The sequence below is a fragment of the Python bivittatus genome, unplaced genomic scaffold (assembly GCF_059951505.1).
Source record: "Python bivittatus isolate LINGU-HERP-01145 unplaced genomic scaffold, Pbiv_v1 ctg000610_np1212, whole genome shotgun sequence".
NCBI lineage: Eukaryota > Metazoa > Chordata > Lepidosauria > Squamata > Pythonidae > Python > Python bivittatus.
In genome coordinates this window covers 29711647-29734658 of record NW_028277088.1, presented here as the reverse complement: position 1 = coordinate 29734658, position 23012 = coordinate 29711647, and the positions used below count along the sequence as shown (strand labels likewise).

Below are 23012 nucleotides of genomic sequence, written 5' to 3'. Positions count from 1 at the left end.
AATGAACCCAGAACCTTTATCCAGCAAATAAGGAAGAACAAAGATGTATACCTGATGCTTCAAGGGTGCATGCTCCCTCACAAAGTTGTAGAGGACCCAGGGACCTGCAAAAATAGTTACCAAACTTGGTAATGTTTAGAATAATAGAATGGGATAATCACCAAATGCATGACGGTAGAAAGCCAGTTTGGTGGAGTGGCTATGGTAACAGGCTAGAAACCAGGACACTCTGAGTTCTAGTCCCATCTTTGGCACGAAGCCAGCAGGGTGACCTTGGGCCAATCTCTCTTTCTCAGCCCTAGAAAGCAGGCAAGGGCAAACCACTTCTGAAAAACCTTCCAAGAAAACAGCAGGGACTTATCCAGGCAGCCGCCAGGAGTCAACACTGACTCAGAGACGATAGATAGATAGATAGATAGATAGATAGATAGATAGATAGATAGATAGATAGATAGATAGATAGATAGATAGATAGATGAAAATGAGAATTATGTAAATGGAATGAAAATTTTGTCCTGGCTCTCATCTATATCATTCCAAACCACCACCACCACCACCACTTCACAAGTCATCAGGTCTAGGAGCATGGGATATTTGTATCCCCCACTCCTCTTTTTCTAATTTCCTCTTAAAGCCATGGAAATCTGACTACCAGAGCACATCTTGTATTAGTAAATGCCAGTATTGAACAATGGGCATTGTGAAATTTAGTTCTCCTGAATCTTCCACTGCTCAGCTTTACTGGATGTTTCAATATTATGAGAAAGAGAAATAGTGTTCATGCAGATATATAGTACATTTACTATATTTGCCTCTTCTGATATTTTTTAAATTAAAAATATCCTCCATATTTCTCATAGGGTGATTGCCCCAGAATCCAAACCCTTGCATCCATGTGACAAGTTGCAAAGACCCATGATGTCTCTTCCATTTCTCTGCTGGTTGGGTCAGAAGTCACCAAGTTTATGGAGTTCTATCTCTTTCCAGCTTAGTTATTGCAGGGCTTCCTATCTCAGCACCACTGCTGCTACATTGGGGAACCACTGTCCTTTGAACAACACTTGGAATGTTTAAAATTGTTTATGGAGAAAAGATGATCTGGCCTGCGCCCAGATTGTGGATTGCAATGGCACAGATGCTATTACTTTTCAGGACACACAAATCTTACTATGTACAGTATATATTTGTAGAAGCAGGATATGGGCCAAGGACAATAAACTCTGAGTACGTATAATTAAATTACTTTTTCAGACATTGCTGCCAAGTTCATAGAATATAGACAAGTAGGCAAAAGACTTTGTAATACATCTGGGCTTAGCATGGAGACCTTTGCCAAACTAGAAGCTGCCAAAAATAACGTTCACGTGACACCTTTTCATTAAATTTAGAAGCATCAGTGTTTGATAAGAATATTGTTGGAATTTTATTGAATATCTTCCCCATTTCTAGAAACGTAATATTATCCTCTCCTTTATTAAAAATAATAAGCATATTTTATTGGCATGGCAAGTATAATCTATACTGTGAAGGGAAAGGGAGGCAAGGAAACCAACTAAGGTCTCTACTTCTGCTATCAAGTGAACATCTTTTTTTCCCAACTTACCTCAATTAAAATAAGCCCCTTATCACTTGTTGGCATCTTCCATTGACTTTATCCACTTCTGATCAGACAGTATGGCATGAAGTGAAAGCAGGAATGGATCTCATGCATTTTCTTGTCCATATCAGTCATGCAGTAATCGGAGGGAGAGAGAGAAAGAGAGAGACGAATCTCTTTGCTGCAGAACAATTTACATCTGTTTCTATATATAGCTTTTCCTTATGTATGCCTTTTCATATACAACCTAATGTACACATCCTTATACATCTTTGGAGTTGATTACATTGTGCACATATGAATTTTGCAATCTGATAAATACAAATTAAAAGCAATTTACTTAAAAATATTTATCAAATAAATTCCCTCTCCCACTCTTAGGTAAAAAAATTAAAATATTAGGTAAAAAAATAAAAATATTAGGTGAATCCACAAATGTATTGCTTATATACCTTCAGTGTGGCTCCTCAAAGCTATTCTAAAATTTGTGGCTGACATTAATTTAACTTAAACAAAATTACATATGATTCTTAGCTTCCCCCTTCCCTCACTTTTTTGTCCTGGTCCCCAAACTGCAGAGATGGCACAAACTTTTTCACACCTTTGATCTAACTCTTATTTAGATTCTTCCCTACTTTGGTCAAGTCCTAGCCAGAATAATAAAATTATTTCAGTCCATCTAATCCTTTGTGTAACTTTTTGCATTCAACTCAGTTCTTTTTCTCCCTGGAATCTGAGTTTTTTGCCAGTCTGCCCTGTCTTTTTTTTTTTTTTCTTCCAATTTTTAATTCCTGAATTAACTAATTGCCTGGCAATATTCCAGCTCTCCCTCCTGGAATTTGGGCAATCAGAAGGAAGTGGAATATAACTAGTTAATTTCAAATGCTGGACTTAATTGTCTTAGGTACTGTCTCTCTACAGATGCAATTTTATTGCAGGAATTTTAAAAAAAAGTGTTTAAGCAAAAATAATTAAATGAGCATCTATAATTATGAACATGCTCAGCAATTTATTTTTATGAACATGCCCAGCACATACTCCTAACTAGAGGCAAGGATGTTGCACCAACTGTTGTCACCCTGTGAATGACTCAACATTGACATTGGCCTCTTTGGGTAATCATCTGAAATCTTCTTGGTTGGAGAGCCCTAGACTTTGACCCCAAGGTCCAGCTATAAATGCATCACTGCTAGAATGACCCATATAATAGTTATCATCCTATTTAGGTTTCCTGGGATGCCTACAAAGCAATGGTGAATTTGCCCTCATTTGCTGTATTTGTTCAAGCACAAGTCATCAGGGATGCTAAAATGAAACAAAAAAACTCCCCCCTCCCAAGCACAGCTATTTCCCTTCTGATCTGCTTGGGGGCACCACTTCCTAGATCAGTGTTGTCTAAACTTGGCCACTTTAAGATGAGTAGACTTCAACTCCCAGAATTCCCCAGCCAGCATTCCCCAACCAGCCAACTCTGGGAGTTGAAGTCCACTCATCTTAAAGTGGCCAAGTTTGGACAACACTGTCCTAGATAATTGGTTTCACTCTTAAGCTATACTAACTGTCTTGAATAGGAAGATCTTATTATCTTGCATATGAGTCAGAAATTCCCACACATTTTTTTTAAACTATGGCTATAAAAACAAGGTATTCAGTAACACATCAATAAGTTTGAGTTTTAAATGTTTTATGTAACATTTATCAATTATTTTATTTGAATCAAAATAATAGAGGGATGCATCATTGATGAAGATAAGGCCAAATGTAGATTATATTTGTACTTTGCTTATTTGGATCTTTTGGCTTCAGATAAAACTAATAGGAAGACCTTTGTAATAGTCATCCAAATTATTCTGCACGAGTCAGAAATTCCCACAGACATCTCCCATTCCTAAAGCAAAGATGATAAGTAAGTAAATAATTCATCTTTAGCTACTCTTTCACAGTACCCAAAACTTGCTGCCCAAGGCGAGTGCTGCCCTCTTCTTAACTGCAGGGCCACACATGTGAGGTACCCAGATTGCTCCATTGGGAAACAAGTAGTTGAAGAAGATAGGCTTTCAGCATGATCCAGGATGGTTATGTTTTAATGACTGCTTCATTTTAATGATATATGATATTTGACACTTTTGTGAAGCACTCAAACCTGGAAAAAGCTGGATAGAAAGACTTTATGTAAATAAAAAAGGCCAGCAGGTTCACTTTTCAACATTGTGTGAATTGGTCCTAAGCTGCTGATTGCCATTCTAGTCAAAGCTAGTCTACAAAAGGGTTAATCAAATAAGTTTCAATGTGTCAGAATGATCTGAAAAATTCTCTTCCTGGTGTATATTAACATTTAGACAGGCTGTAGAATATTTATGCCTGATGACTGATGGAAAATGAGTTATGTATTTTCATGAGGCAAGATGGTTTAAATTTTAACAATCAGAAGAGAAACTTCCAGATTATGAGGAGCAAATTGGTGTGTGTGATTTGTGGCTAAAATTTTTACATTGTCCTGTCCTGAATACATATTTATGGCAATAAGATGAATTAACAGAATCTAGCTCATCACAAGGCTTTCACAAATCAGTTCATTATTTTACATGACTAGTATCCAGAGTCCTGGATTTTTCCTTAAAAAGTTATTTCTGAGCTGTCAAACTATCAAGAATTGAAACGCAATTGGATTCTGAGTAACACATTTTAAAATATCTCAGTTGGGCAAGTTTTCCATTTTTAGATGCTCCAGTTTAACTATAGCTTCCCTAATAGCCACATCACATGACAGATGGGACTTTGAAGAGAATTTATGTTTGGGACTAAAAGGACAGGGAATTTAAGATACTGCCAGCCCCCACTCACCTTTTAAGATGTTTCCAATGGATCCCAGCTAAAGATCCATTGTTAAAGGAAATTCCATAGTTTCACTTTGGTGAACAGAGTGCAAAGTGAAGCTTTGTACCAATTTTAGGTCCAGTCCCACTTTGACCATCTTCACTTTTCTAGCTCCTGAGAAAGGACTTCTTTCTGTTTATGGAATGGAAGAGACATATTAGAGGCCTATGTTGGAGTTCAGATCCATAATTGCTCTCTACAGATACAAATAACTGGATAATAGTGGCATGAAGTTAAGAAAAATGATACATTTATTTTACCAATGCGTTGTTGGTTGATTTTTCCATTTCTAAAGTTTAGCTGTATAACTATCAACCCTATTTACTTACTTATTTTACTTATAACATGTTTCCTTTTTCATCACAGCAATACCTACACTAGTAAAGGCATTGTTCACATTTAATGTGGTTTGTTTGGCTAGCATTTGAAATAAACCATGGCTTAGCATTATGCATATGTCCAAAGTGACAAGAGGGTGGGTTATTAACAAGAATTAAAATAATAGAGGGATGCATCACTTATGAAAGATACTCCCTACAGATGAGAAGCAGGAATAATAATTCATAGTCAAACTCGAAATGGTTAGCTCTGTCTGTAACTGCTTACCATGGCCACTAAATGGAATATGGGCCTTCCAAGGCATTAAGCCAGAGAATAACATTCGTTTTAGGGAGAAAGGAATTAAAAATGGCTTTGATAGTCACATTATACATGGGGAAGTATTTGGATGACCACTGTAGGAAGTAGTCAGCTTTATCTTCAGGTTCCCAGATGTTATTGAGATGTTATCGGTCACTGTGACTGAGGATAAAAAAAACAATACAAGTGGAAATGTTTTTTCAAAGGAATAAACTGGCAACAAAAACAGCAACAGCCTACTTATACCTTGTTCTGAGGAGCCAGTCCACCGTGGGAGGCACTATGGGTGGGTGACATTGCATACCAGCTCTGTAGACAAACAAGAAATTGTACCAGGTGGGAGTAGGCAGTTCTCTGATAGAAGGTAACCCAACCCATGCCTGAACCTATGGTTTCATCCTGCCTCATAGAAGGGCTTGACCTTCATGTGACTTGACTTCTATGGGACAGGATGAAACCACAGCTGCTACCCTCAAGTGGTGTGGATGACATTAACCCATTGCCCATATTGAAAGGATATTTAGGAACTAGTCTAGTCAGTTTGCTCATGAAGTGAAGAAGAACAAGGGAGGATAACTATTATTCCCTCATCCAGGTGCAAAATGCTAGCTGAAATTCATTCCAAGCTAGCAAAAGAACACTTAAATATTCAATGTATACTTGACTACACTTCTGCTTATTTCTACTTCTTTTAAAAATGACTATTTTACCAGATACATCAATTTATTTGACTAAATGTATTTGCTGGCAGTGGAGAATGTGGGCAGTGGTGTGGAGGTGGGAAGATGTGGAATGCCTCCAGCAAACTTCATTGCAATTTGTTTTAAGCTTTCATTAATTCTTCTAACCAACTATTAATCCTCCATTATTAGTTAATCATGACCTCAAAAAGCCATATACTGTTACTCTATTCTTAATCTCAGTATGCTCTGAATAACTATAGCCAAGAGGGAAACTCATTTTTGGAGGTTTCACATGCAGAATGTTGAACTGTATGTTTTGGCAATACATTGCAGGAAATAGGATATTGTTTCAATATATTTGAACCTTTTTGCCCACAGATACATACCCATACATGTCTGTTAATTCAAAAGAAAAAAAAATAAACATTTTTAAACTGAAGAAATACTAACACTTAGAACAGCAGTATTTTTGACTCCTAGAGTGTCTTGGTGGCTGGGTCAGGCTCTGAGACAATACATGTACACACCCATACATGTGCACCTAGTCATGCATACATACAACCACAGTAGAGCAACACTCCCAGCTATCTGCTGCAGATGTTCTTCTGCAGCTTATGGGAAACTAGTATTCTTCAGCTAGGCTATGGGAAGGAAGAGGAAAACAATGAAGCTTCTTGAATCCACCCAGTGATCCTGCTGGAAACCACTGGTTTAGAGATCAGGTACATCAGCTGGAAGGCAGGAAAAATTGGTGAGATTTCCTTCAAATAATTCAGTTTTGAATTGGTGACAGTAGCTGACCAATTTTGTCTGAACTCAGGAGCTAAGTACAATTTTTTTTTTTTTAATCTGTGCTCAGTCGTTACCGACTGCAGTGACTGCTTGGACGAGTCCTTGCAGTTTTCAAGGCAAGGTGTTTCGGAAGTGGTTTGCCAGAGCCTCCTTCCTAGGGCAGAGCCCAGCTGGCGAGCGCAGGAGGCGGGGTTTCCGTTGCTTCGTGCCCTTTTTGGGCGCGCGCGGTTTTTTGCGCTTACCGGCAACTGCTCCCAACTCCTTTTGCAAGGCGCCACCAGCATTTTTCCTCCCACCGGAGTGAGAATCCCCATTTATCTACTCACATGAGTTTTCGAACTGTTGGGTTGACAGGAACTGGGGAGGAAACAGTTAACGCGAAGGCTGGACTCGAACCGCTGAAGCATCGACCATTTCTGGCCAGCAACTTTCAGCGTCATTAAGCCGCTGCGCCACTGCGTCCCCTATAAGTACAATTAGACCTGCTTATTATTTGGATGGGAGATCAAGGAATATGAGGGCTGGGAAGATGAAAAATATCCCAGAAGGCAGTGGCAAACCATTCCATCCATACTGTTGCCAGAAAAGGAACATGGACATGTCCATATAGTCACCAGGAGTTGAGTTCAATTTGAGGGAGATTTTAGACTGCTAAGAGCTTTCAGCAACACTTTAAACTGATCTTGCAATTAGAGTAATAACTAATGAAGATGATTTTATTGGCATATGTATACTACTCTTTGTGTGTGTGTGTGTGTGTGTGCGCACGCACCTTTGAGTCAGTCTTGACTCGTGGTGACTACCTGGACTAGTCCCTGCAGTTTTCTTGGCAAGGTTTTTCGGAAGTGGTTTGCCATTGCCGCTTCCCATGGCTGAGAGAGTGACTGGCCCAAAGTCACCCAGCTGGCTTTGTGCCTAAAGCAGGACTAGAAATCACCATCTCCTGGTTTCTTAACCACTATGCCAGACTGGCTCTCTCATGTATACAGCACTACTACCAGCAATCTAAAAATTGTATTATGAAGCAAATGCAAGTTCTAAGCTGCTTTAAAGAGACAAATAAAGATAATTGCAAGAGTCCAATCTGGATGTGCCTAGTATATTCAAGTAAATCCAGTCATTGAGTCATAGGTTCATTACAGCTAATGAACCTGCCAAAATTGATAACATATATTCCTAATTAAAATGTCATTGGAGCATTCATGGAGAATGCATTTCTATCCAAATGGGCAACCTTCTCATCTAACAACATCCCCATTTTATCTGAAGTTTTAGCCTTTTGTTTTGTTCATGTCACAAGTGATCTGATTTTGTCTCAGCTCCAAGGCCAAACTGGGTTGGATCTAGTAAGTACGTAGATGGGAGACTACCATGGGGCTGTAGGCTAGACTGGGACGCCACAGACTATCCAAGAAGGCATCTGAGACAAACTATTTCTGTACTGAGTCCATGACATCACCAGGAGTCAAACAGCCACAAGTGTGTATTATCTCAGCAAAAAAATATGTTTCCTTACAAATCTGTGGATTCACATTAATGTTTTTGCCACTGTTCTCAGATATTCCATGTTTCTCATGTATTGTTTTTTCTTTTTTTTAAATAATACTGAGTTCTGACATCTTGGGATTTGAATTGATTTTGTGCATGTGGGTGGATGAAGGAGACATAAACAGTCAAACCAGTTACATGGAGAACCCAAACAGCTGCCAAGTCAAATCTTTAGAGGAAGATCAGAAGTTCTCCAAACAACAAAGAGCTTAATGCAGCAGCAAGCAGCACATCATTGGATCCTCAGCTGCCTGGGAACAAGGAGACAGCTTCTACTAATTCCCCTTAGCCGCAATTAGATGAACACAGTATTCATTTCAGAGCCTTTTAGGGCCCTGGGAAATGAACCCTTAAAAAGTGCAAAAAAAAAAAAGTTTTTTTTGTAAAGGGGGAAAAAAAAGGTATACCTTGAGAAAGGTATTGACAGTTGCAAAAGTAAATAAAATCCTATACTAGAAAATAGAAATATCAATATACTGAGGAAAAACTACTTTAATGAAATAAACTTAATCCAGGTTTCTGATTCAAGGGTCTTTTCTTTTCTTTCTTATATAATTTTTATTACGAATTTTGAATACAATAGTAAAAACTAATACTAATTAAAGTTAGAGAAAGAGAATAGAAAAAAAGAATAAAAAGTGCAGGAAAAAAAGAAAAAGAAAGAAAGAAGAAAAAGAAAAGAAATATATAAAGAAGTGACTTCCAACCTTCATCACAAGTATAAACAAAGTTAGTAACTCTTCACCCCCTATAAGTTTACAAACAGATAGCTCTTCATTCCATATCTCATCCCTTATCTATAAGCAAATCCATAAAACATCAACTTTTCAATCCTGGTGTCAGCAAAAAGTCTGTAACAGGTTGCCAGAACTTTGTGAAAGAAAGAAAGAAAGAAAGAAAGAAAGAAAGAAAGAAAGAAAGAAAGAAAGAAAGAAAGAAAGAAAGAAAGAAAGAAAGAAAGAAAGGAGTTTTACTTTAACCTTGATCAAATAAACCAACTTTACATTCCTTCCTTTTACTTCTAACAGTCTTAATCTTTAATTCAGTTAAATATTGTTGTAGGATTTGATTTCTCTTCAATTCTTCTTTATCCCATCTCACAGACTTCTTCAAGGCTTTAACAAGCTTCTCTTGTAAATCCAATAAGAAAACATTTTCAAGGCCATTCTCTTTATCATTTGTATTTCCCTTTTAATTTTTAAAACTTCAGCCAGTTTCTTTTGCATATCCAGTAAAGAGTCCTTTTCCAAATCATTCTCTTGGCCTGTGATTTGTAGTTCCACTTTCAATACTTTCTCTGTCTTGTCAGATAAAATTTGTCATTCCTACATTAACTTTTTTTTCCTTTTTTTTGGACATAGTCTGTCCATAGAAGCAGACATCATTACTGACAGTGTTGATACTGTAGTTACTAATTTCTGGCTCTATTCTTCAAAGATCTCCTTTAATGTTTCTGATGTTATAATATTTTGTGCTATTTTGTAAGTTCCAGTATTAACTGACATCAAGAACAGATTTGTATTTTTTTTCCTTCTGCTTAGAATCTTTAGTCCCCACTAGTGTCCAGTTTTTAAAATCATAAAGTAACTTATCTGTGTTATGACTTACAATAGCCAGGAGATTGACTTTTACTATAGAACTTTGGAATTAACTATAAAAATAAATAGCTTAAACAGACTTATTTTGGCTATCCTGATTCAAGGGTATTTCAATGGTTCAGTGAGTTTGCCGGGGACTTTGTAAATAAGGAACAAAAAATAACTCTGACTCTGAGAAATGTCTCTATTCTGGCCATGGGTATAGGTAGGCAGAAGAGCAACAGCAATCTTTGTCATTTTACTAGTATTTTGTCTGGGGACAGAAGTTAAGCAGGGTTTGGCCTGGTTAACACTTGGATGGGAGACTGACAGCTCTATCTAAAGACTATAGAACCGCATGGCTCTGGGGCTGCTTGCCACGTTGTGGCTCAGGGGCTTCTTGGTCCTCCTTCCCCCTTCACTCCCTCACACACACCAGCACCTCCTTCCCTTCTTTGTATGCACCAGCACCCTCCTTTCCCTTCGCTCACTCGCACACACCACACCCTCCTTCCCTCCTTTGCTCGCTCGTATGCACCAGCACCCTCCTTCCCCCCTCGCTTGCTCACACCAGCACCCTCCTTCCCCCTCTTTTGCTTGCATCCACCAGCACCCTCCTTCCGTCATGACTTAATAGTTTGAAGTTATGCAAATGCAGTTGTGATTTATTCAGTAAGCCACAATTTGCTTTAACCATGGTTTAGCCTGATATAAGCATTTAGTCTGTGGCTCTTCTCTGCTTGAGTAAAATGCATTGTTTCCACAAAGTGCCTGCAGTCTCTTTCCCTGAAGACATGAGAAATATTGACATGGATAAGATGTTGCGTCACAAGCTGATTTGGAACAAACTTCTCTTTATCTGAAAGTTTACCCAAACTTCCTTTATTTCATTAAACTGGATAGAAATCCCATGAGATTTTTTACACTGGAAATTCAATGAAACAATCTCATTCACTGTGTCACAGTAAATTTATTTTAGCTCAGAACAAAGCCATAAGTAAATGATTCTTGCCAAGAGAAATAAAACTAATTGAAATGTTTTGATACATAGGAGAGAAAGAAAGATTATTGATGTATTCATTTTGTGGACTACGTTATGGGCCTTCAGTGATATGATCTGTCTTTCTCTGCAGTAGGCTTCTTCATTTGTTGTTCTCTTGATGAATTCTACTACAATTCCCATCACACCCAATCAGCATCTACCCACTCTGGCTGGGGATGATTAGAATACAGATAGTGTACATGTTCTAGGAAAGGATAAAAAAGGAATTTTGTCACTGGATCTGGCTGGAAGCAAATCTAGGTGTTTTATTAGAATAGATTGACTGCAGCAAAATTGCTAGATGGACTTTGTGTTTGCTCTTCAGCAGGAAAAATCCTTGATGGAGGAAGGCAGGTCATACTTTCTAAACAATCATATTAAAGGATTGTTTCTATTTCTTAGTAAATAAACCTTTAAAAAAACAAAACAAAACATCATTGGTGTTTCTTGGATTGGTCATGTGACAACACTTCTCATTTGGGTGGTACCTATTCACAGCATATTCCAGTTAGCCCTTCAGTCCAGCTGCTAGTCAAATCAGCTGCAGCTCAGAAATGATTAATGATATGGTCCATCACAAAATGTAAATCAAGAAGTAGTTCTGAGTACAGGTAGTCCTTGTTTAGCAACTGCCTTGTTTAGCAACTGTTTGCAGTTATGACAGTAATGAAAAAGTAACTTTACGACCAATCCTTGCATTCACGACCTCTGCAGGTCTGTAAAGCAAAGGAAAGCTGAAGTAAGATCATAAGCACAGTCATGGTTTCACTTAGCGACCACTTTGCTTAACAACCAAGTTGCCAGTCCCACTTGTGGTTGCTAAACGAGGACTACCTGTAAATACACATGGAATCAAACTGCCCTTGCCCTAGTTTTGCTTTAACATGTCCTCTTCCAGGCTGTTCAACCATTCTTCTTGTTCTTGGATAACTTCTCTCTTCATATGATTAGGTTCAGTCATTACTGCAATTTATATTAAATTTATATAATTATAATTTGATAGTTTAAAGATTGTGAATTTCTTATGGATGTTATGCATAGATCTCATACTACAGTGAGATAATTAACTACTATAATTATAGAAGACTTAATAAAGGAAATACTTAAGATTTGCAAGGGTGGCCTACTTTTCATATATTATCTGGAATACAAGAGGAGATCTTCTTTGTAACCATTTCTAACACAGAAAACTCCTTGCTACCAAAGATTCATTTAGCTTTTCTCTTTCTTGGCTTTCCGTTGCACATAAGCATTTCTTTTATTCCAGCAAGAAGGTGTGGTAATTTGATGATGATGATTTTCACTGGTAAGTTATTTATTCCCACTTAAAAACTTTCTCTGGTTGTTAATGTTTAGTGGATTTTCGTTGTTGTTCTGATTAACTGTTATAATTCATATTGAATAATATCATGGTGATAGGAATGATATCCTTGGATATACATCTTCTGAACAAACAATAGATATTTACTTGAAGAACAGTTAGAATTAGTGGGTTTTCCTTCTGGGCACATGAACATTGTGAATCAAGCAAGATTGAGAGAGTTGATGGAAGGACAAGTGTGAATCAGTTTCAAAGTAAAAAAACAAATTTGAAGATTATGAAATATATGTATGGGTAAGCTTACATAAAATGTTAGTGGCTTTCAGTTTCCAGAAATGATTCAAATGCTAGTGAAAATGGTTTGCAGAATGCCCATTTCACAATATTTATAAGGTTGTTTTAGGATGTCAACACTGACATACCAAATGTTGTTATTAACAACACAAGAGAATAAAGTGAAGGTGATACAATTTTCATAAGAAATCTTTGCTGTCTCAAAGTTAGATTACAAACCCTGATTAGAATCACTGGAAGATATTTAGGTCCAGAATTTAGCAGACATTCCGCAGAACACTGGAATTAAGCAGTCTGATATTACAGTGGAGAATGTTTCACTGATTTTAATGGGGTTAAGAACTCAAGATCCATCCAAGGCTCAAGTGTGCCGCCCAGTGACACCTTCTTAAATTACAGCTGTTTACTTATACAGGTTTTATTTCATCTAACTATCCCGGAAGGGTTAGAGAAGTTTGAATTAAGAAAAAGAGAGGAGCAATTCAAATGTTCCAATCTTGCATTTATTACAAAAAGGAAGGACAGAATAATATATTACATTCATACAGTCAAATGTGTTGGACCTTTGCCCAAATGTTGAGGGATGGAAGCTTCCAAACAGTGGGAAGAATATTTTATTGGAAAAGGAGTAAAAAAAAAAAAAGGTAAGCAATGAGTCAAATGCCTACTTTTGAAACAAGTGGGGCTCTACTATTTTGATGCTAAATCTAGGCTAAAGTTTACACTAATAGATCTGAATCAGAGCTTGCACATGTGTCTGAATCTAGTCATTTTTACCTTCTAGTACTTGAAGTCTGGGTGATAGCATAATTTATTTAAAAGGCAATTCTAATTTAAATAGTTAATGTAAATACTGTCCCTTAAAAATTATCTATATTTATATACTTCCTCATATGTCCTTGCAAACTTTAAGCCTAAAACGCTGATATGCTTTTTGTTTGAACATTTTTTTAACCCCAGTATTTTGCTATAGCAGCTGGTTGTTTGAGAGTACTAATAGTTAAGGTCAGAAAATTTTGGGAATACTGGATATCTAAATAAGCTTATAACAGGCTGAATGAAATGGCTCTCTTGGGTAGATTCTGATAACATAAAAGGTAGCAAATTTGAAGTATTTGAATTATTACTGTAGTCAAAGGGACTCTTGTGAAATTTTGTACCTTTATCATCGTCCCTGTCCCCCCCTCCACCAAATTATATTGGATTGAACTCCTGAAGGAAAGAAAACTGCAAATGTAAATATTTTTATTGTATTCTATTTCAAAGCATTTAAAAAAGCAAAAGGTAAGTAAAATTAGGACAGTGATTTATCAAGTTCAGTCTGAGTCTATCTAATCTTTATATGCAAGATGAGTCCAGGCAACCACATCTACAACTACAGCATTTTTATTAACTTTGTTTGATGTATCCTTCCTTTCCTTCAGGAGTTCAAAGTGGCCTATAATTTTTCCCACAACAAAAACCATGTAGAGTATGCTGGGGTTAAGAGAGGATGGCTAGCCAAAATCACTGACTGAGTACAAGTGTCTAGCTGTAAAGCTGGGTTTACCAGTTTTAGCCCAACACCTTATGCATTATAATACACTGGTACAGTTTATTATCAAAGAAAAAGGGTGATAATACCTAACAGCACAAAGTCATGTTTCTTCTTACTTTTGCAACTATAATAGGAAAATTCCTTCAAAAGGTTCTGAAAGAATTCATTTGAAAAACAAATGGACTAGTCACTATGATACAAGTTACCATTTGTGGTCATTATAGGCCTCCCCAAAAAGGGGGGACTTTATTTGCAGCATTACCTCCTTCTAGTCTTAAAATTAATTTTGGTTTGGATTATTCCCATGATCGTTTTTCTTAAAAAAATAAAAATAAAAAGGTAGTGTGGCCATAACATAGAATCTGCAACACTAAGCATAGGGAGCAAGAGTATGCATGACTGGATTTGGAGGCTGTAATGCCACTCTGAGGGAGGGCAAGATTCGAAGTAGTAGCGCTGCACTCTCACCTTACAAAGCACTCTCTTGATCCAGTCATATTATTGCTGATCCATGCTTGACAACTGAGAAAGCCAAATAATATTTTTTTTAAAAAAACTATGTGCTTCTTTGATTATATAAATGCCTTTGTGTCCATAACGTTGAAGCTGTAGAAAGTGCTCAGAAAAATGGGAATCCCAAAATATCTCACTGTCCTCTTAAGAAACATAAACAGGTCAAGAAGCCACAGTATGGAAGAACATGGTGAAACAGACTGGCTCTAGCTTGGCAAAGGAGTAAGAAAAGGCTGTATACCCTCCTCTTATTTATTCAACTTATATGCTGAATAAATATATTAATTATTAATATATAATATTTTAATAATTATATATTAAAGGAAGCTGGACTGGAAGATGAGTGTGGTTTTAAAACTGGGGGAAGAAATATCAATTACCTGTGCTATGCTGATGACACTATCTTGCTAGACGAATATCCAGAGGATCTGCAAGCCCTAGTAATAAAAGTCAACGAACACAGTGAAAAAAATAGGACTAAAATTAAATATAATGAAGACCAAACAAATGACAACAGGCAGAACAACCAGGCTTAGAATTGACAATGAAGATATCTAAGTGGTGGATAGCGTCTGCCTTTTAAGATCAACCATCAACAGTAAAGGAACAAGCAGTCAGGACATGCTGCAGACTAGCACTTGGTAGAGCAGCCATGAAGGCCTTGGAAAAGATAGTCAAATGCTGTGCTGTATCTATACCTACAAAGATCAGAATTGCACAAGCCATGGTATTCCCTGTGACACTCTATGGAAGCAAAAGTTGGATTTTGTAGAAGAGAACAGGAAGAGTATTGATGCTTTTGAACTCTGGTGCTGGAGAAGACTCCTGAGAAGACAGTCAAGAAAACAAACTAATGGATCACTGAATAAATCAGCAGAGAGTTCTCACTCGAGGCACAGATGACCAGCCTCAAATCATCCTACTTCAGACACATTATGTGAAGACCCAACTCTCTGGAAAAGGCTGTAATACTGGGAAAGGAGGAAGGAAAGAAAAGAAGAGGACAAGCAAGGTGGTTGGACTTAGTTACAGTGGCAACGGATGCACCACTGGAAGACCAGGTCAGGGGCAGATTGTCATGAGGAAAATCTCTCTATGTGGTTGGTAAGAGCTGAAATGACTCGATGGCACATAATCAATCGTTAACCATCCAAATTGATTGAGACAATTTAAGCATTCGGTAAATAAATCAGTGCACCAGACTGCCTATCCCTCTACGAAGAATCTTGATCTCATTCTGATGAAAACAAGAAAAGGGCACTGATAGGTTTTCATACAAATTTCTATAACTTTTCATATAAAATTCTATTATTATACGTAATACTTAGAGTAAGCTTTAAAACCTTAATTAAAATCCCAGTGACTCATCCTATGCGCCATCTAGATTAATGGTTCGTGGACGGACTCAGGGACTTTCCCACCCCGCCGCCTTACACCTAACATCCATTCGGGGAAGAAGCCACCCGGCTTAGTGATGCGAGTGTCGCAATGCGCATGTCCCAGCGCCACCTCTCGGTTCAGGAAACTCGCCGTAGGCTTCAGGAACCGGATGAGGAAGTCCCCATTCACACTCGGGAAGAGCGATGGTAGGTAAGCAAAGCCACACACAAGATGGCCGCTAAAACATATCCGGAAAGCGAAGAGCCCTTCTTCCTTTCCTGCCCCTAGCCGTTTTATAGGTTGGCCCGAGCAGAATGTTCTACTTTATCGTGTCAACGTCATTGCTGAGCGACCTCAAGGGAAGAGGGCGCCTTGGGACGTAGAGCGGCGGGTTCTTCTCGGGGTACCACGACGGAGATGGAGGCCGGCTCGGCTGTTGGGGTGGCGGAGGTTGCGGCGGCGGCTGCTGTGACCTCAGCAGCGGCGCCTTCGGCTCCGGCGCCCCTTCCCACTTGCGTCGAGCTGCCTTCTTTCGAGACTGCGCGAGCGCTGACGGAGAACCGCTACTCTTGCCTTGTGGTGATGTCGCACCGGAGGCATATCGCGCTCCCGCCGCGCTTTCTGAATCGCAAAAGGACCGGGATTTGCGCGCAATTGGATGCGGAACTGCGCCGCTACTCAGAGAGGTACGTCCTATCGGTGCGTGTAAAAATACTCCGTTTAAATACTTCGGGTTGTAAAAGAGGTGAGAAAGCGAGCAGTTCCGATGAATTTTCGAGAAGCTGTTCCATATCCCCCCCCCCCCCATCGCCTTATTGTTCTCCAGTTCCAGCGCTAAACACAGTTTCCGGGAATCCTGGTTCAACGGATCTTCGGGAAGCCTGAGCTACCTATTTCCCTCACAAAAGGCGGTTAACAAAATACGCCCCCGCCCCCCGCCCTGGCCATTATGTTAAAGAGCTTTGTAGCCTACTTTTCAAAACAGAGCTGCTGTCCCACGCCTTTCCGTAAAATCAGTCTTAATAAAAATTCATGCATATAGACTTACCCATCGTGTTGTTCCTTTTCAGGGTAGGTAATGTTACAAAGAGTACAGAAAAGAAGTCAGAAATACTACCCCAAAGAAATTAAATGCTTGACTCACTGTATTTCCGTATCTTTCTGTCCTAAACCATGTTTGCTCCCATTACATCCAAACAGTGCATTGCTTTGGAACGTATAGAAACCATGCTGCGAATATAATTTTAAGAAGTTTAAAACCATGATCTGAGAATTAATGGATTAATTGAATTAAACATTTTTGAAGGACTGAAAATGTTGGGATCTCATTTGTAGTAGTTGGTGAGTCTCCTTGGGCAGAACATTCCAAATAAAGGCATCGCTAAGAAGGTCCTTCTTCCAGTAATGCCCATTAAACTTTGGTTGGCAGAAGCATCTCTTGGATATCTCGGTTTATGGCTTTAAGAAGCTTCAGAGATTGTCTGGGTAGCCTGCATGAGGTAAAGAGGACGAAAACATGACCATTTATTTAAGATTGCAGTTTACTGTATAAAGATGGAACAAAAGAAGGAGAGCTTTCCATCCATGTTTATTTTGTAGGAAGCAGAGGAGATATGAACACACATTTAGTTCACACAAGTAGGGAATGTTATGCACTCTTTCCTAAATTAATTCTGTGGCTTTAAGCAGTTACCTCAACTGTACCCTCCTTGATATTTTCCAGTGGTGCATTGACTCGTAGTTAACATTTTAATTATAGGATTTGTATAGCTGCTTAATTATGTGAAGAACTTGCAGAACAAATTTAGTTTTAGTCAGTATGTTTTTAAGTAGTCCATAAGAGAATTGTGTGGAAATCATCTGTTACATTGCAAACTACTAGGGGTCTCTTGACTATGGCATTTTTCTCAGAATCATAAAATCTGCATTTGTGTAGCTCTCTTTCATCCATTTGAATTGCTTGTAACTGCTCTCTTATGACAAGGATCATAATTGCAGTGTTTCCTATAGGCCTTTGGTGCATTTATGCTGATTATATTGGTAAGTGATTTATTTTATCTTGTAGCTTTCAAGGTGTTCCTGTGGCTTATGATGATATTAAAATAACCAATGAACTGGGTGATATAATTGATGACATTGGGGCCATCCATCTGGACATAGAAGCTACTTTTGTTGTCTTTCAGCCTAAGCCAGGGAAAAAGCTTGTGGTATGTATATAAATAACCCAGTACTTTTGTTTGTACAGTTCTTCTCATCTCAAACATATGTAGTAAGATCACTTGCTTATTTACTTATTTATTGGATTTATCCTGCCATAATAATAAAAGCAACAACAATAAAGAGTGTTATTACAGTACAATCAAGAAAATACAATAAAGTATCCATGGTATAATTAAAAATACAAAAAGTTTGACCAACCCTCAGTATGTTGTTGTTATTCCCACCTTTTCTATATACAGTGAACACACTAATTCTCCTGTCTCCTATTTTCCACACAACAATGATCCTGTGAGGCAAGTTGGGCTGAGAGAAATGACTGGCCCAAAGTCACCCAGCCGGCTTTCATGCCTAAGGCGGGACTAGAACTTTCAGTCTCCTGATTTCTAGGCCAGCACCTTAGCCACTATACTAATTTGGCTCTTTATATTGTACATATAAAGTATGTGTATTGTCTTAGTTTTTTCTACAACATACAGTCTTTAAGGATTTTTTATTGTAGTTGATTACCTTTAGGCATGCTTAAGTTTTACAATTTGTGATTTATTATGTTACAGTGTTGATATTAACAATCTTTGTTGCAAATTACAATCCTTTTCAAGTATGGTTCTATAGTTGTTCATAGGAGTAGCTGGCTAAAACCAGCACTGAAATTGTTTTATATGAACTATATCTCTTAAAACGTTTTAGAAGAAAATATCAGATGGTCATATTCACAACTCTTGCAACATATTAGTTTTTAAAAACATGCTAGTTTTTAAAAATCAATTCAACAATTGATTATGGAAAAACTGTATAGAGTTTCTGAAATATCAGTCAACTGAGCAAAAACAGAATTAGATTCTGACCAACTCGGGATAAAAGGATATTGGATCAGCTAGCTCCTAAAAAATTAAAAATTAATTGTTTATATATATTTATAATTCAAAAATGTAAGAATGCACCATAGTTCCATATACTTTCTATGTACCTGTGCTGAACATTGACAAAGTACAGTTCACCAAACACATTATGTGATATGCTGCTGCAATTCTCTTTTTTCTTTCCCAGGGTATAATTAATAAAGTGGCACCTAGCCACATTGGCTGTCTGGTTCATGAATGTTTCAATGCTTCTATCCCCAAACCAGATCACATATCAGCAGATGAATGGAAAAACCTTGGTTTTCAATTAGGTAATAGACTAGTATTTAAGGTGTTACATTTTGATTCAGATGCTGCTGGAGTATTCTGCATACGAGGAAGACTGTGTAAAAACAGGTAATACATACTTTTTACAAAATGTCTGCTTGTGTTAGCACTTCTGTCTTCCATTTAAAGGATAAAGTATAATCTAGTTATGATGGTAGTATTACAAATGAAAGTAGTCAAGTATGAATCAATGTAGATAAACTGTACATTGCTTCCATATAAGTGCAGGGCTTTTGAATTACAAATGTTAATTTTATTTTTAAAAAGTTTTTTGACAGCTATGTAAGTGACACGAATAGAAAAAATATATATATAATGTAGACAAAAGTTATGTTAAAGCAAAGTAGGTACCTTTAGGTTTATAGGTGACTAACGAGCACACCTCTTGCATTAATATGATACTGGTCTTGGAAAGTTGTTTTCTCAGGTTTTTTTCCCCCTCCTTTGTAGTCTTGGAGAAGAGACACTGAAGGAGAAATGCAAGAAAAAACATGAAAAACATTGTGATGTACATATTGGCTCGGAGGAGATGGAAGTTGATACATCAAGTGTTGGGATAGAAGACAGAGAAATGCAAAATGGTGATGATGAGGATGATAATGGTATATGTGATAAGCCCGAGAGAGAGAATGGGCAAGATGGAGCAGAGTCGGGAATGCATGCCAGTGACTCAAGTGGTTACCATAGCGATCATGGTAAATCTAAGAAAAAGAAAAGAAAACTCTGTGAGGACGAAAATGGACTCCCTGGTTTGTCAAAATCCAAAGCTAAAAAGAAGAGAAATGAGTGAAAAAGACTGAATAATACCAATGTGCCTTACCTGTATTTAGAATTCTTCTATCAGAAATATTTTGACATTTTATATTGCATTTTAGCATCATAGTTGATCGGCTGGAGGAATTGCATTGTAGATGCTGTACATATGGACTTCAAAAATGTATAGAAGATAATAAATAATATGAGAAAAGACATTCATGTTTTTGTGTAGCCTTTAACCAGCAACTGTTAGTGTTTTTAAAAGTTTTAGGAAAAAAGTCCAAGCCCTAAATTCAGTTCTTCCTCTGTAACTGTATATTTAGTTTTAAAATATTCTTTCCAGAGTGATACTAAAGGATCTGCCTGAAAAATTACTATATGGAAATTTCTTTGTGATCTGTGTTAGGGTCCCAATTTCTTCCAAGGCTTCTTTTATACCAACATTGTAAAGGAAAAATTGATCTCTTATATTTTAGATGTATATATATTAGGAGTATTTATGCAAAATTCTGATACTTAACTTGGCTGTACTTAAATACTTAAGGTACTTAAACTAGTACCTTATTAGAACCTAATTACAGGTAGTCCTTGCTTAATGACAACAATAGGGACCGGAAAATTAATTGTTAAGCAGGGTGGTTGCTAAGTCAGGCATCACATGACACCACTTGATTTTATGACATTTTTTGTGTTGGTCGTTAAGCAAATCACATGGTTCCCCATTGATTTTGCTTGCCAGAAGCTGGCTGGGAAGTTTGCAAGTTGTGGTCATGTGACCCTGGGACACTGCAACCACTGTATGTGCAAGCTGGTTGCCAAGTGCCCGGATCGCAATCGTGACCGCAGGGGTGCTGCGATGTTCATAAGTGCAAGGACCAGTCGTAAGTAGCATTTTTAGCACTGTCATAACTTTGAACGGTTGCTAAATGAATGGTGGTTAAGTGAGGACTACCTGTAGTACCTTATCTGCCATAGATAATCAAATGATGAGGTTTTTACCGATTCAAAATTAACACTTAGGAATCGTTTTGGAAGATGCATATATGTAACATCACTGCATACTCATTGCTTCTTGCTGGGAAACTTAATTACTGGATTTATTCCAAATGACTATGAAAGAAATAATCACATCCAAAAAAATCCATTGGAATTTTAGTAGGTAACAAGCTGATGTGAGCCAGCAGTGTGAAGTAGCATGTAAAAAGGTAAATGCAATTCTAGGTAGCGTCAATCAAACTTTGCTTACTGGTTGCAGACCCAGATTTCATAAAAGAAAATACAGTGTATAACATAAAGTACAATATAGCATGCATAATAAAAAGATCTGTAATCCAGTTTAGGCTACTTTGCTATCAACATCGTACAAATTTTACAGGCTACAAATGCAGACTTTGCAACAGCAAGAGTAACTTTGGGATCTTTATCTGACAAAACAAGCTGCCCATAGAATTCTTCTGTCTGACCTGGAAATGGGCTAAGAAGAGATGTTAGTAACTCATTTGGTGTGTTTCAGTTAAAATTACAGTAAAGCAAGACATGGTCCTGTACAATGCTCCCATCTTTACAATGGCAAAGCTTTTCAGCATAGGAGATTTTGCGTTATTTACCCTCCAACACTGCTGACAGTAAGATATTCAACTGCAATTGTATAAAGGCCCTCCAAACTTCAGTGTTTATAAGTTTAGCCAGAAATGCTGGTTTAAAATAAAGACTGCTGTGTCCTATTTGAGCTCTAAGTGATATCTTGCTTTATTCTATTTGTAATTTTATATCAAGAATCCTTTGTTTAGGAGCCACGATTGTCTGATCTTGTTCCAGGGGCATAAATATCTCACTTGAGAATCCCTACTTCTATAATTTGTCATTTATTTGGAATTTCCAAGAGGAATAATTGTCATCTAACAGGATAAGATGTATCGGACCTTGAGCCTGAAATAGGTAGCAACATAAAAGTATAATGAGAAATAATGGTATCAAGAAATTTAGGTCCTATTACTTTCAATAAGAAGCTTGTTCTGTTTCTTTTTTTTATGAAAGGTTGAAGGAATTGAGTATGTCTGGTTCTGTGGAAATATAATTGACAGTGACAAGAACATTTTTAAAGGTTTGATGAATTGTGACACAGATGAATACATACATTTTCTGCAACTCTCGAGGACAGGATGCCAGTTAATGGGTTTAAATAACAAAAGATGTTGCTCTTAAATATTGGGTAATCTTTCCTGCAGTACAAAGTGTTTGATAGTAAAGTGTGACATTTTGGAAGACAGTGGACTTCCTTCATTAAATGTTTAAAACAGACTGAGGGCCATTTAGGAGTTCTTGCACCAAGAGATTACCTGTAAAACCTCTTCCAATTCAATGCTTTATTGTCATTTGATTGATGAATCAGATATAGGAATACGTGCACTGTGAGTATTGTGCTTTTGAATAATTTTAGTACAAAAACAAAGAAAATGACCCAATTCCTTCAGGTAGTGGTTTCCATAGGTGTTTTTACTTACATTGGCTTCTGGGAGGCAGTATGCAACCAATTTTGTCCTGTTTGGAACTCGTCAGATATACATAGCTCCAGATTTTTCTGTGCAGTCCAAACTCTTTTTACCAGGAGTTGAACTCATAGGGCATTGCATTTTGACGATGGTTATGTACCTGATCAGAATTCTGTGGGCAGTGGTTTTTCCCTGTGATACTCTATGGAAATGAAAGTTGGATTTTGAAGAAGTAGGATAGAAAGAATATCGATGTTTTTGAAATTTGATGTTGGAGAAGACTCCTGAGAATACCATGAGCAGCCAAGAAAACAAATGAGTTATAGAACAAATAAGAGTCACAAATTTCTGTATTGGACACAGATATATATTACCGCCTGGGGATCAATATAAATAAAACTACCAAGTAAGACATACACTGTGTAAAGACAGGGAAATTCCCCTCCCTCCAACCTGTGTGTGTGTAAGTCATGTAAAACCTTGCACATGAGTGTATAATGTAATGCAACATCCATAACTCTGGTTGGAAAGCTTCAGAAAAGGAAGATAGGCTGTAT

General features: G+C 37.6%; 1 protein-coding gene across 1 annotated transcript; it reads left to right on the top strand.

Moving 5' to 3' along the window:
- Positions 1-16026: 16026 nt before the first annotated feature.
- Positions 16027-21831, top strand: POLR1F (RNA polymerase I subunit F). The gene is made up of 4 exons (XM_007420547.4): positions 16027-16486; positions 17866-18007; positions 19068-19276; positions 19658-21831. The coding sequence occupies exons 1-4, from the start codon at positions 16218-16220 to the stop codon at positions 19995-19997; spliced, it is 960 nt and encodes a 319-aa protein (XP_007420609.2). The 5' UTR covers positions 16027-16217; the 3' UTR covers positions 19998-21831.
- The last annotated feature ends 1181 nt before the right edge of the window (positions 21832-23012 follow it).